General features: G+C 35.1%; 1 protein-coding gene across 1 annotated transcript in view; it reads right to left on the bottom strand.

Annotated features, from left to right (window-relative positions):
* Window positions 1-3,494: 3,494 nt before the first annotated feature.
* LOC136038552 (transcriptional adapter 1-like) overlaps window positions 3,495-14,379 on the bottom strand; it is an 80,244-nt gene continuing 69,359 nt past the window's right edge. Inside the window, exons 6-7 of the mRNA XM_065721722.1 lie at window positions 13,846-14,020; window positions 3,495-3,665 (exon numbers count right to left, since the gene is read on the bottom strand). Of these exons, the coding sequence (XP_065577794.1) occupies window positions 3,582-3,665; window positions 13,846-14,020 (259 nt within the window). The 3' untranslated portion in view covers window positions 3,495-3,581. The remainder of the gene's footprint in view (window positions 3,666-13,845; window positions 14,021-14,379) is intronic.

Raw genomic sequence — 14,379 nt, 5'->3', positions numbered from 1 at the left:
ATCTTAAAGTTTTAATCAGATACATTTGGGAAAACAAGGGCGTTGAGGGGAGGGCTAGTAGCCCTCTGATCCCTTTTAACTTTTAAAAAAAGCCATAGAACTTCAAATTTCCAATCGCTTAATCGATTGGAAATTCGATTGGCCCCTCCGAAGCTTATACAACCATCCCTTCCATACTAAGTGCTTTTGGAAAAAAATAAACATTGGATTCTTATGGCTTTTATTACAGGCAACGCTATAGCGTTGCCTGTAGCTCAGCTAGAGTCGTAACCCAGCTCTAAATAGGCACCTAAAGAAATCTGGGGAAGGTGAACAGGAAGGATATGCGAAAGCCCAGGATGGCAAGGCCCTCAATAGAATTACAGGAAGAGATATAGACAAATGTAAAAAAGTTTGTGACACTTTGGATGTGAGAGAAGAGCATCATCTATGTTTACATTTTCAAAATGAAAATTAGTGTTGCTTTCTCACTGATTTTTTATTTTAGGCAAATATATAACACAAGACATAATAATGAAGCATACTAAGGCAATTTATTGGCCTGTCTCATCCATTATCTTATGACAGTAAAACAGGGATACAATTTTGAAAGTATTCCCGCATAAGCTCTCTTGATTGGCTAGAAATGGCATTGGAGAAGAACAACTAGTAACAGCACTAAAAGGAATAAGTTTCCAGGTCCTGATAGCGCGATAAATGAGTTTTTTAATATGGTGGTTATGAGGTTAGAAATAAGCTACAAAAGATTATGTATGTGATTCTTGAAAAAGGAGAACTATATAGCAATTTTAGAAAAATCTAATTAAATCCGTCTATAAAAAAGGTAAAAAGAATGAGTGGTATTAGCCTAGTTTATGTAGGAATCAAATCACTTTGCATGATGATAATTTTTAGGTTAATCTTTATAGATCCTGTAGACAAAGTTTTAGGGACTTTTTACAGACATTGCTGCGGTTAAGGTAAGAAATGAAGTTAGTAGCTGGTTTCATATTTAATTAGAACCATTCTTGACAGTGGTTAAGGATGGTTCTAATGCGTTGGCTTCGCTTTTTTTTATGCTGATGGTGTATTTTTGTTTGTGTTTTTATCTATTTTCTCTTTTCCTTTACTTACTCCTCTATACTAGCATTTTTTATTTTTGTAAACATGGTAAAAATAAATAATTATTTTTGTGATAGCCCTTCCATCTTGGAAAAGCTTTGTGGGCAAGTATTGTAATAGTCCCAAAAGCTCTTTCTCGTTGTGTTATTTTCCAGACTATAATTTGGAGGTGAAGAACCGTGAGCAACTCTACAGAGAGGCAATCGCATGTTTGATAAAAAAGTACCTAACCCATATTGACCAAAACTTTAAAAACATTAAAAAAAAACAAAAAAACTGTCAAGCGAAAAAGAATTCCCATTTCAACAAGATTCAGGATATGGCAACTATTATTTTTGATTATTCTTAATGATAAAATATGGTTGCGAAAACAAATTTATGAATTTCGAAAAATAGCTTGAAATCCCCTCAAAAATGGTGTCAGATAGAAATAAAAACTGTATCTTGGAAACCAGCATAACTCAAAACCCCATTTAGAAGAATTGCAGTCCTCTATCTTGAGCAACGAGGAAAACCATTTTTTTCGCATTGGAAGCAGAGGTGTCTCCTTTTCTTTAATCCTGCTTTTTGTTTTCTGCAACAGCTTGTGGGGAGCTAAAACATCATACAGATGTTAGAGAGGGCATATTCAAAAGAAAATAGCTATATCTAGGGCTTTTTGTACTTAACAAAAATAGTATCTAAATACAACGTAATTTTTGACAATCACTGCATCTTCATATATATTAAATTAAAAAAACAAACAAGTTTTGCAACTGAAACAAAGGATCAGCATTAAAACTTAAAACGAACAGAAATTATTACGTATGAGTAGGGTTGCCCACTCCTTACTTTTAGCTGAAGAAACTTGTTTTTATATTTAATTTCTGATCGTTTTTTAAATAATGCCGGAAAATACAGCTCCTCCTCCATGGAAATTTCCCTCTTCCACGAAAAATCCCTCTATGGAAAGTTTCTCCAACACAAAATACCCTGCCCCCGCCAGAGGAATTACTCCCAGACGATTCTATTATCGCTAAAAAATTCTCTGAAAAATCTCGCAGACGATTCTCCCGAAAAATTCTTCGGAGCACACTTTCACTTGAAAAATACTTTAATTACTGGCTGTTTTTCAAGTCATACAGGAAATTCCTCCCTCTATGGAAATTTTTTCCCAGAGCCACCCCCCCCCCCGGATATATCCTTAAGAACAATTCGAATCCAGTGAAAATTTCCCCCAGACAATTACCCTTAATATACCCACAGGTAAGATTGAGTCGACAAAGGAGAAAGAAAGAAAAATGAAAAGAATTACGTATAGGAAATCTGGCACATTCCCCCAGTGTAAAATTTTCTCAGGAATGTTCACCGTCTGAAAACTTTCTTCAACACGGAAAATTCCCCCAGCAGAAAGTAAACCTTCATCCCCAGAAAAAATGTCTGTGTACTTGCCAGTAAAAAATACTTTACGTAAACAATGAGCAGATTTTAAAACATAGACCCTTTCCTCGGGACAGTGGGGGTCATGTTATCCCCAAAGGCACAGTTATAAGACCTTTCAACTATTTGAAGCAAAATGGCTATCTCAAAATTTGCCCGGACGACTTTGAGAAAAAGAGGTGTGGGAGAAGGGCTAGCTCCCCTCTAATCTTTTTGGCCGCTTAAAAAGAGTGCTAGAACCATCAATTACCGTTCGAGTCCTCTTCCAATATTCCAGGACCATTGGTTGGATGGGATTGCTCATGAGAAAAAAAGGCATTCGGGATCTTTCTTCGGGCAAAATAATAAAAATTTCACATTTTTGCAGACGGGAACTTGAAACCTCTACAGTAGGGTTGTCTGATATGCTGAATCTGATGGTGTGATTTTCATTCGTTGACTCCTTGAGAGATTCCATGGGACACTAAGTTTAGGACACTTGAGTCCATGGGAATAACAGTTCTTTATTAAGGTTTGGAGGCGTTTGCACTTCGAGAAGTGGAAAAAAAAGAAGCCACCTCTTTTCCGTCACAATTGCCCACGAGTAGTTAAGATGCTCGTTCCAACTACATTACAAAAATATGGTTTGATTCCACTGCCAAGGTCGGTAATAAAACATGAAGGTCTAACCATGTTGGTGAAGGGAGGGCTTGTGCATCTGTGCAAAAAGTCCCTTTATATCACAATGTGCTTTTTAGAAGTAGTAGAAGTCAAGCTCTTTAGTTCTGGTATAATTGCGTGCAAAATAATGAGTCTCATCCCATGTCCCTTTAGAAAAATGAAAGGCAAGAGAGACGAAAAGAGAGAGGGAGAAGAATAGAAAAAAAGAGCTGTAGAGAGAAAAAAGACAAATAAAGGAGATACAGAGAAGGAAGAAAGAGAGGTACAGGTTAGGGAAGAAGTTTCTGTTTGCATATTTCATCTCGAATCAACTGTCCGGCATATTACAAATTTACTGACACTTGCAATTACTATTTACAATGTTGCTTCTTTTATCACAATAAAATCAGGCAGATCTTCGCTTAATTCCTTTCATGCATCTTCGCCATGATCTTCTCCATAGCAAGGATGTAAAGGGTATTAGTTGGAATAACACTCTTATATACCTGAAAAACACAAAATGAAACATTAAAGTTAGTTAAGACCTATCATCCAACAATCCTATGTAAAACCTTGTGCAGTATGATTTTGTATTTGAAAAATCCTCAGATTATCTTCTGAAAACAGATTCCAGTAAAAGTTTTCTCGAAAAAAACAAACGAACAGTACTAGTAAAAGAGACCAGCTTAGTAAAATTTCAATTTTAGTAAAATTCAATTTCGTTAATTCAATTTAGTAAAATTCAGTAAAAATTAGTAAAAATTCAATTTCAAGTTTTTATATTTTAAAGTAGGTTCCAGTAATAATATCGTGGGTTTAAATGCGGTTTCTCAGTGATTAATTTTATATCCATTCACCGATTTCGAAATTGGTGACTCTTCATAAACTTAAGAACTATTGTTTACATAGAAAGTATTTTTACCTGTCTTAAATTTGGAATGAAACAGTTTGACTTGATATCCAGCTCAATTACCATAAACCACCTTAACAAGCCCTACAGTCCAAGATAAGTTGACTTTAAACAAGAAATATATGTTTTTTATGCTTAAAATTTTAGTTAAGTTTTTACAAAATTTTTCACACTTTCCAACTAGGAGAAGAAGGCAATTGGTGACATCACAAAATAAACCTAATTTCGACTGCCTAAAGTTTCAACTTCTGGAAATTTCCTGCATTTACCTGTCACATAGGCTATTGCAAATAGTAGGATACAATGATCTACATACAACGTAGCAAGAACATGAAAAATAAATTGATATTAGACTTCTCTCACGGCTATCCAGGCCTTGTTTTGGTTGTCTCAAAGTTATAAATATCATAGTTCCACATTTTATTCAGTGTTGCCATGTTGAACCGAGAAAATAAATCAGTAAAGCAAATTAGTCAAATTTGAAACCATTTGATGTTTTCAAATTTCATACATTAACTACTTGTTGAGTCCCAAAGACATCTACAGCTTCAAAGGAAAGCTAAGTCTTCTTAAGCAGTTGGACATACAAAGATTATAACCTTTTATATTCGTAGCTTTAAGTATATGAGGCTTGAAGCTTTAAGCCAAAGAAAAAGTCAAGTTTTTGCTTTCTTTTTCAGTAAACACGCTAAGCGGGTTGAGTCACCATTTTTATCTTTAATTTAAACACTTTTTACACAAGACAAGTTTTCAAAGAAAAGTAAAGAGCTCCATTAAGCCAAGAATGAGCAAAAATTAAGTCAAAGAATCTTCCGAGCATAAAACTACCACAAATCACTATCAATAAATCAAATGAAACTCAAAATGAACAGAAATTATAATAAATAGCCGAGCCAAACCCAAACAAGATAAATTAAATGAGTAGGGCTGATAACCCCCATGCAGTTTCAAAACCAGAACAAAATTTGCGCTTAAACTGAAAAAAAAAACAACAACAAACAAATGACCGTGGGTTGTCAGTTTAATTGACATATACTCACATTTGTTCCTTAAGGTTTTGATATTTTTTTTATTTATGAAATTAAGAAAAGTGAAAATATTTCAAACGTATTTTGTTTATGGAAGTTATACGCCTGGAAGATTATTTGACTTAATTTTTGCTCATTCTTAGCTTAATGGAGCTCTTTACTTGTCTTTGAAAAACTTTTCTTGTGGAAAAACTTTTTAAAATTAATTTCTGTTCGTTTTTTATTGACATAATGTTTTTCATGAAAAAATAAATATTGTATATCTTTTCAGTTTTTTTTTCTATAAGAATCCATAGTATGGGTTGCTATTTGCATGTTGGAAAAACTCTCAACAATTTTTAATTCTAACACAAACAGTATAATTTTTAATTTAATTTTATAGCTTCTGAAGTTGACCTGAAAAATAGAATTTAATGTCATTCCCGAAAGATTCTATTCATGATCTTTGAAAACCTGGATAAACTTACACTCTTTTTATTTATTTAAATTGTAAGAGCAGAAGTAGTAATAGTAGTATCCCCAGAAGTTCCAACTTAATGTCCCCAGTCGTTCTAGCACTAGAACTTCTGATTGCCAATCCATTGAGCCCCCTCCGAAGTTTATATGATCAACCTTTCTATGTGTACCTTATATACCCCAAAGCAAATCTTTTAGCCTTTTCCCTGAGGGCTGCGAGGGGGGGGGGGCGTATCATCCTCAAAGACATAATTTTCGGACCTTACAATTACTTTGAACAGAATGGCTATTTCGGAATTTTGATTAGATGGGTCTGGGAAATGGCAAAGAATATTAAAAGGAGCACTGGCCCTTTCAATTGTCAATCGAATGAGCTGTTTTCAAAGTTTCTATGGCAAAAATGGCCTTCTCAAAATTTCTATTACATGAATTTCAGGAAAATACGAGGTGAGGGGGGGATATCCACCCTCCGATAACTGAATCTTAAAAAAGGCACTAGAAGTTCTGATCAATAATCCAATGAGCCCCCCTCCGAATTTTATACGATCATCCTTTCTATCTGTACCTTATATGCCCCCAGGGCATAACTTACAACCCTCACCCTGAGAGCTCTAAGGGGTTTTCATCCTCAAAGACATAATTTCTGGACTTTTTGATTTTGCTGAGCAAAATGGCTATCTTGAAATTTTGATTGGATGTGTTCGGAGAAAGGGTGGGCGAGGAAGGGGATTTAGTTGTCCTCCAATCAGTTTTGACTATTAAAAAGGGCACAAGCCCTTTTTATTTCTATTAGATGCATCTCGGGAAAAAACAAGGCGTGGGGGAGGGTATCCCCCGTAGGATCACGCTGGATCTTAAAAAGGGCACTAGAACTTTTGATTTTACCAATCCAATGAGCCCCCTCTGAAGTTTACACGATTACCCTTTCTATATGTACCTTACATGCCCCCAGGACACAGCTTAAAACCCTTGCCCTGAGGGTATTGGGGGTGTTGAGGGTTGTCATCCTCAAAGACATAAATTCCAGACCTTTCAATAACGTTGAAAAAAATGGCTATTTAAAAATTTTGATTAGATGTGTTTGGTGAAATCGTAGGCGTGGGAGGGCGGTTTTCGCCCTCCAATCACTTTCGAATGTTAAAAAGGGCCCTAGCCCTTTCAATTTCCAATCGAATGAATTGTTTTCGAAGTTTCTACGACAACGAATGGCCATCTCAAAACTTCTATCAGATGCATTTCGGGAAAATCCGAGGTGTGGGGGGAGAGTGTAACCACCCACCAATCACTCTGAGCCTTAAAAAGGGCACTAGAAGCTCTGACTACCAATCCAATGAGCCCCCTCCGAAGTTTATACGATCATCCTTTCTATATAATATATGTCCCCAGGGCATAACTTACAACCCTTGCCCAAAGGGCTCGGTGGGGGTGTCATCCTCAAAGACATAATATCTGCACCTTTCAATTACGTCAAACAAAATGACTAACTCAAAATTTTGATTGGATGGGTTTGGGGAAATGATGGGCGTGGGAAGGGGGTTTGTTGCTCTCCAGTCACTTTCGACTATTAAAAAGGGCACTCGCTCTTTCAGTTTCCAATCGAATGAGCTGTTTTCGAAGTTTCTACGACAACAAGTGGCCATCTCCAAATTTCTACCTGATGCATTTCGGGAAAACACGGGGTGTGGGGGGGTATCCACCTTCCGATCACTCTGAGTCTTAAAAAAATGCACTAGTACCGCAGATCACCAATCTAATGAACCCCCTCCGAAATTTATACAATCACCCTTTCTCTATGTACCTTATATGCCCCCCAGGGCATAACTTGCATCCTTTGCCCCGAGGGCTCTCGGGAGATATCATCCTCAAAGACATAATTTCCGGTGTCTGGGGACATTGTGGGCGTGGGAGAGATATTAGTTGCCCTCCATTCACTTTCGACTATTAAATTTGCTCCTTCAATTTCCAATCGAATGAGCTGTTTTCGAAGTTTCTACAACAACAAATGACCAGCACAAAATTTCTATCAGATTCTTTTCAAGAAAATACGAGGCGTGTGGGGATATCCAGCCTCCGGTCACTCTGAGTCTTAAAAAATGTACTAGAACTTTTAATTACCCATCTAACCAGCCCCCTCCGAAATTTATACGACCAACCTTTCTATATAAAATAAAAAAACGAACAGAAATTACTTCGTATATGAAAGGGGCTACTTCCTCATCAACGCCCCGCTCTTTACGCTAAAGTTTGACTCTTTCTCTCAACTCTACTTTTTAAAATAGGAAAAAAACTTCAGTGTAAAGAGCGGGCATTGATGAGGAAGCAGCCCCTTTCATAAACGAAGTAATTTCTGTTCGTTTTAAGTTTTAATGTCGCTCCTTACTTTCAGTTAAAAAAACTTGTTTTTTTTTTATTTAATTTCAGAACGTTTTTAAATCAATGCATGTTTTGATTTTGGCTCTCCGCAGAGGAATAATTAAAACGAAATTTGCATATTTATTTTTTGGCTTAATGGCTTTCTCATAGTTTTGACCGAATGGTTTTGAGAAAAAAGGAGCGGGGGAGGAAGCCTAGTTGCCCTCCAATTTTTTGGTTACTTAAAAAGGCAACTAGAACTTTTATTTTTTTTAACGACTGTTTTTATTAGTAAAAGATGTACATAACTTATAAATTAGCTTACGTAAAGAACTTTTGTATTCTCATGTTTTTATTACATATATGAGGGGGTTATAAATTAGCTTACGTAAAGAACTTTTGTATTCTCATGTTTTTATTACATATATGAGGGGGTTCTCCCCGTCGTCAGTACCTCGCTCTTTACACTAAAGCTTAAATTTTGTCCCAATTCATTAAGAATGGCCCCTGAATCACAAAAGCCATAGAATAAATAGTTGAAATTACTAAAAATACTTTAGCGTAAAGAACGAGGTATTAGGAGGAGGTGAGCCCCTCATATGCGTAATAATTTCTGTTCGTTTTAAGTTTTAATGCTGCTCCTTATTTCCAGTTGAAAAAACTTTTTCATATTTATTTTTTCATTGTTTTTTTTTAATAATGCTAGAAAATCCTGCGCTCCCTTCATAGAAATTTTCTTCCCCCATGACAAATTCCTCAATGGAAAGTTCCCCCAACATATCCCCCTCTTCTCAACTCCTTTCTACGACAACTCATTCGACAGGAAGTGCCCTAGTCTAGCTTATGAATTATAACAATGAATCTTAAGGTGGGCACTACCATCTTCTGGTGGACACTGGAGCAACTCAGAGGTAGTGGTGGTGGCTACAATATGGTTATTGCGATTCTGGAACACAGATTTATTGCAAATAGTTAATTGCAGTGAGCTATGACTGCTGGGACTGAAAATAGACACTAGAACGATTTGTCTATATGCAGGACATAGGTTAGTCCGACTCAGTAAGATGATTTCTAATTTTTAAACATCTAGTTGTTTTACCTTTCTAATCTAGGTCAAACAAACTGTTTCATTATTTCAAAAATCAATTGCGTGGAATTTGTACTTTTCTTTACTATATTTCATAGATAGGGTAGAGAAATTAATACATATAGTTTTATCTAATTGCCATAAAATTTGAAATGAATCTATTTTCAGGGTGTACTGGGTAAAAAAATTTCTGGAAAGGGGTGATTTGCTAGATAACTTTGGGAAAGATTAATTTACATTATCTATAATCTATATCTATATCAGATATGGAATATATGCTTGTTCTCTGCACATATTTCATTATCTATAGGGGAGAGGGGGGCGAAACCGTACGTTTGTGAGTTTTTGACCCCTATAAGATGTTCTTCTAAAGATACAAACTTTGTTTTTACATGAACAGAAAGCTTAAATATTCATCTTTCTTAGGATTTTTTTTCAATGACTTCCATCAAGTCGTTTCTCAGTGAGACCCAAAAACATATGACGTCTTAAAGTGTCCGAAATCGCCCCTACCGTGGGGCGACTTCGGACACATGAGGGGCATTTTCGGACATCTATTAGTTAACGATTCAAACAGTGCATTCAGATAATACAAAAGTAGCAGAATTAACTGGAATATCAAAAGAGCTCTAAGGGTATTTCACATTATTATTTTATGGCATAGCGAGACAAGTCACACCCAAATACAAGGCCTACATCAAGGGGCTGAATGCGATGAGAGCAATGGAGAGGAAATGTCAGAAGATGAATGCCATTATCTTTGCACAAGGAAACTACTTCAATTGAAATATGTCTTTCATGATTGTCGAACAAGAGCAAAGCAGGATTCTCTTTGCTAGGTTTAACTTCATTCTGGAAGTGCTACAATGAACAAACGAAATTTTCCGAGGTCATCCATCCACTGCGATGGGCTAAGCCAATGCATCCTGGTGGTCCATCTTGATACATTCTCTCAGGAGCCTTGACTCTTGGAAAAACAAACACTGATGGAATAGTCTGACCAGTTGCAGACACAATGCACAGCATTGTGGTATTTTCCCCTCTTTCTGCCGACACGGTCTGTGCCACCTGTTTTGCCCCCTTTTTAGCAATCACCTTTGGAGCCTGAAAAACTGTGGGTACACCTGTTTCGTCGCAATTCCAAATCCTACCAGGACGAAATTGTAACTTGCTATACAGTCCCTGAAGATTACGAAAGAAGGCACCAATTACAGTGGGATTGAAGCCGGCAGCACAAGCCTGGCTTGTATTTTACGGTTTTCTAATGGACAAAGTGGCATTACGCTTAATAAATACTTTAAACTAGTCAAATCTTGCTCCTTCATTCAGCTCCCAACTTGGTGGGAATTTGAGCTTCAGAGTTGTTGCCCATTGTTAGGCTAACTTTCTCGTTGCATTTTAATTTAGTCCGTGTTTCAATATTGAGCAGTTTTCGAGGTATATAGCAAGATCTCTCTCTTGTTTGGGAGTAAAAACGAACTTGGAACTCTCCCGAACACTATCATTATCATTGTGTTTCACGGCATCCACAAGGGTAGACTTCTTCAAAGAAAATTCTTCCGCGGCTGATCGGAAAGATGAATTCTCATTTAAGACTTGTTGAGAAAACATACTTCAAAAATAGTTCTTTGCCTGGGTGTCTGGATTGATGAATAATAGATTTTAATATATAGTTTGTTGTGGGATTCTCGCGCTGGGGTGACCTCCTCTGTTAACTCGTATGTTGTATGTTTTTTTTTATGACGAGATGTTGTGTTTTTTCTATGCATTTATACTGTCCCAGCCTTACGAGCTCTGCTCTCTATTGGGGCATAATATTGTTTTTGTTTTTTGAAAGTTGAATTTAATAAGTTCCTATTCCTAGTGTATAATAAAATTGAAATATTTGGTAATTTCCTAGCCCTAGCTACTTCCAATTCCAGACTCGGAGATACTTCCATCAGCAAGGGGTGAAACCGGACACCTCGAAATGTGTCCGGAGTCGCCCCCAAAAAACTGTCCGGAGTCACCCCTTATTGACGCCATTTTGAAAATTTACCTTTTTTTGGAAACCGCCAGACATTTCTTGATGAAAATTACGAGGAAAATACCGGAAACATACCTCTTATGATCCTTCTAACTTACAAACCTGTAGGTAAAATAGCTTGGAAAATGTTTGACGAGGACTTTAGGTGTCAAAATTTCCAGAGAGTATATAAAAACTTCTTTACCTCTTATCTCAGTTGTCTTTGGCATCAAATATTCAAAACTTCCGCCTAATGTGCGCTACATGAATGGCATCTAGCAGCGATTTTCTGAATGTATTAGTTAAAAGACTTTGGACGAGAGGTCCAACGGACGGTATCGCCCCCGTGTGGTTTCGCCCCCCTCTCCCCTACCAGATAATGTGAAGTTTGTATTAGACCTGAAAATCATGAATCTATATTATCTATACATCTACCAAATATACAATGTACATATATTCTCGGTACCCTACATATTACATATTTTGTTATCTATACCATATAATGTAATAACAAACTGAAGAACGACCTGAAAAGTACAGATCTCTTTTATCTGAATTCTATACCTATATCAGATATCAAATCTACACTGTTCTCCATACACATTCGTTATCATTATCAGATAACGTGAAGTTTATTTTAGACCTACGAACTGACCTCAAAACCACTAATTTATATTACCTATGTTCTTTACTTATCCCAGATGTAGAATATACTTGTATTCTATGCACATATTTTATAATTCATTCCAGATAATGTTCAACTTCATGTTAGACCAGAAAATTGAAGACGCCCAATTAATATCCTAACTTAAGGTTTACAGAAAAAAGGCTAAATACGGCACCATATCTGACTTAAAGTCTAGCGAACAAAATATTCATAAAAGTGAACATAAAGTTTTAACCAAAGCTGTCAAAATTGATGGTTTTGATAGCTTTGGCCAGTGGTCAAAACTGGAGCATGATGGCTTTACCAGTTGACAAGTGAATCGAACGTTAAAATAGTAGGAATAAAATAACAGATAGGAGTGAATCAAAAACTAACAAAAATTAGAGTGAGGACTTAAACAAAACCTCTAAAGGTCTAAAAGCTTGACTCGACTGCACCAACTAAAGGTCTAAGGTCTAAAGGTCCAAAATCTCTAAAGGTCTAAAAACTTGACTCGACTGCACCATAGTTGAAATTAAATTTATTGATTCTACTGTTACAAAATCGTGTTCCTAGAAGTTATATTTAACTATTCAACTATCCCTAAATTTGAAAGGACTGAGCTGAAAAGGAGGCAATATATATATCGAAAACTAGGGTTTTATTAAAATAGCAAAACCAAATTGATTGCGGGGAATATATTTCAACTGGTATAGAATTTTCCCCCTTGAAGTTAGACTGTGCATTATGCATAACTAAAACTAAATAGGTGGCTTCAAATATTACTTAGCTGTCAATTTTCTATGCATTACAAGAATACAAGATTTGCAAAAACAGTGTCGCATTAAAACTAAAAATAAACTGAATGTTATGAATATATTTAAACTGAAAAACAGTTTATTTTCGCGGAATTTCAACTAGTACTTAGATATTTTAAAATATTAAAATACTAACAAGGAAACACATTTCAAAATATGTCCCGTTTTCAGTAAAGAAAAATAACACATAAGCCTTAAGAGAAGAATTAAGGGGGGAGGGTACCTTAAGCCTCATTATGATAATTTCTGTTCATTTATTTCGATTTACCAATTTTTAGACCAATATCAGTTATTCAATTATCATTTTCTTAGGAATTCTTTTTTAGTAATCAAGTTTTAAGTATTTTTTTTAATATTTTTGTAATACCAATTTTAGACAAGCATCAGTTATTCAATTGTCATTTTATTAAGAATTTTTTTTAGTAATTAAGTTTAAATTTTTTTGTAATACAGTTTTCAGACCAACATCAGTTATTTAATATTATTGTTTTAAGAATTGTTACTACTAATTAAGTTTAAAGTCTTATTTTAAATAATCTTGTAATACCTATTTTTAGACAAACATCAGTTATTCAATTATCATTAAAAAAATTTTTTTTTTTACTAATTAAGTTTAAAGTCTTTTTTTTAAGTATTTTTGTAATACATATTTTAGACCAACATCAGTTAGTCAATTATCATTTTTTTTAAGAATTTTTGTTTTAGTAATTAAGTTTAAAGCCCCTAAAATAAAGTTTGTCCATAAACAGGTAACAGGTCTAGAAATGCATTGTATAAGTTTCATCACACTTTAAAAAGCTTTTGGCCTCAAAACTATTACATTATGACGCATTTAAAATCTATTTTATCAAGCAATTGTAACGAATTCATTATGAAATAATTACAAAATACAATTTTAATTTTGTTAGTCAATGATTAAATCATCAACTAATTTAGAGCATCAAATTTTTATTTCATAAATTATAATCTGATAATTAAATAGAACGGCAACTAAGACGGTTGCTAGCTATTTGCTAACAAATAATTTGATATCATAATTATTTTACTACAAATATGATATCATTATTTTTATAAAATCGGAATGTATAATAGTTTTTAACATATCTATTTTGAGGTTTAACAGGCATAAATTTGTTGTAGTTTATGACAAAGAATTTCTCCTCGAAATAGATATAGTAACGAATAATATTTTCTATCAGGGGCACTAATTCACAAAATGTAGCGGCGGCTAGGATTTTTATTTATTTTTTCTTTTACAAAGAAACAAAAAAATTCACAATCTAGAGAATATCTTTTTTTTAATGAAAATCCCGGAAAAGATGTTGTTTTTTCTTAAATCTACCCCCTTTGCTTTTTATTTGATTTAAAAAACAAGAAATAAAACCTTTAAAGCTTCAAGAAAGTCGAACAACGAGGCACGAGGTAGGACACGGCGATCCAAATTTGATGCACATGCTTCTTTATAGGCAGCAGTTTGTTCAGCTGCTTCTTCTATCATTCTGATAGATGGTCCCAAGCAACTTTCATTACTGCTGGATTCAACGATACTCACAATAGACCTAGAAAAAGTTACATTATAAATTTTTACATGTTTTTGTTGACACTCGATAGAGAGACAACGATGGATAATAAGCAATTTTTTTTCATTTCAACTAAAATCGAAGGGCTTGCTTAAAATACGACTAATTAATTAAATCACACAGAGCCAGAGCGCTTAGTCGTAGAATATCGTGGCTCAAACCCTTTTCGTTCTTTCTATTGTCTTAAAAATTTCAAAGAGGAGAACCAATAAGGCTGAATTTAACTTTTCGTTCATTTCAAAGGCTTAAAAGGTCACACGGGGGCCACTTATACCTGAAGGACGGATCATTGATCTCTTTACCCAATCCTACTCCAACCTTCGGACAAAAGCCGTCTT

Source organism: Artemia franciscana, chromosome 2 (assembly GCF_032884065.1).
Source record: "Artemia franciscana chromosome 2, ASM3288406v1, whole genome shotgun sequence".
Classification (NCBI taxonomy): domain Eukaryota; kingdom Metazoa; phylum Arthropoda; class Branchiopoda; order Anostraca; family Artemiidae; genus Artemia; species Artemia franciscana.
Note: the sequence above shows the minus strand (reverse complement) of the source record. Positions and strands in the feature narration are given on the sequence as shown.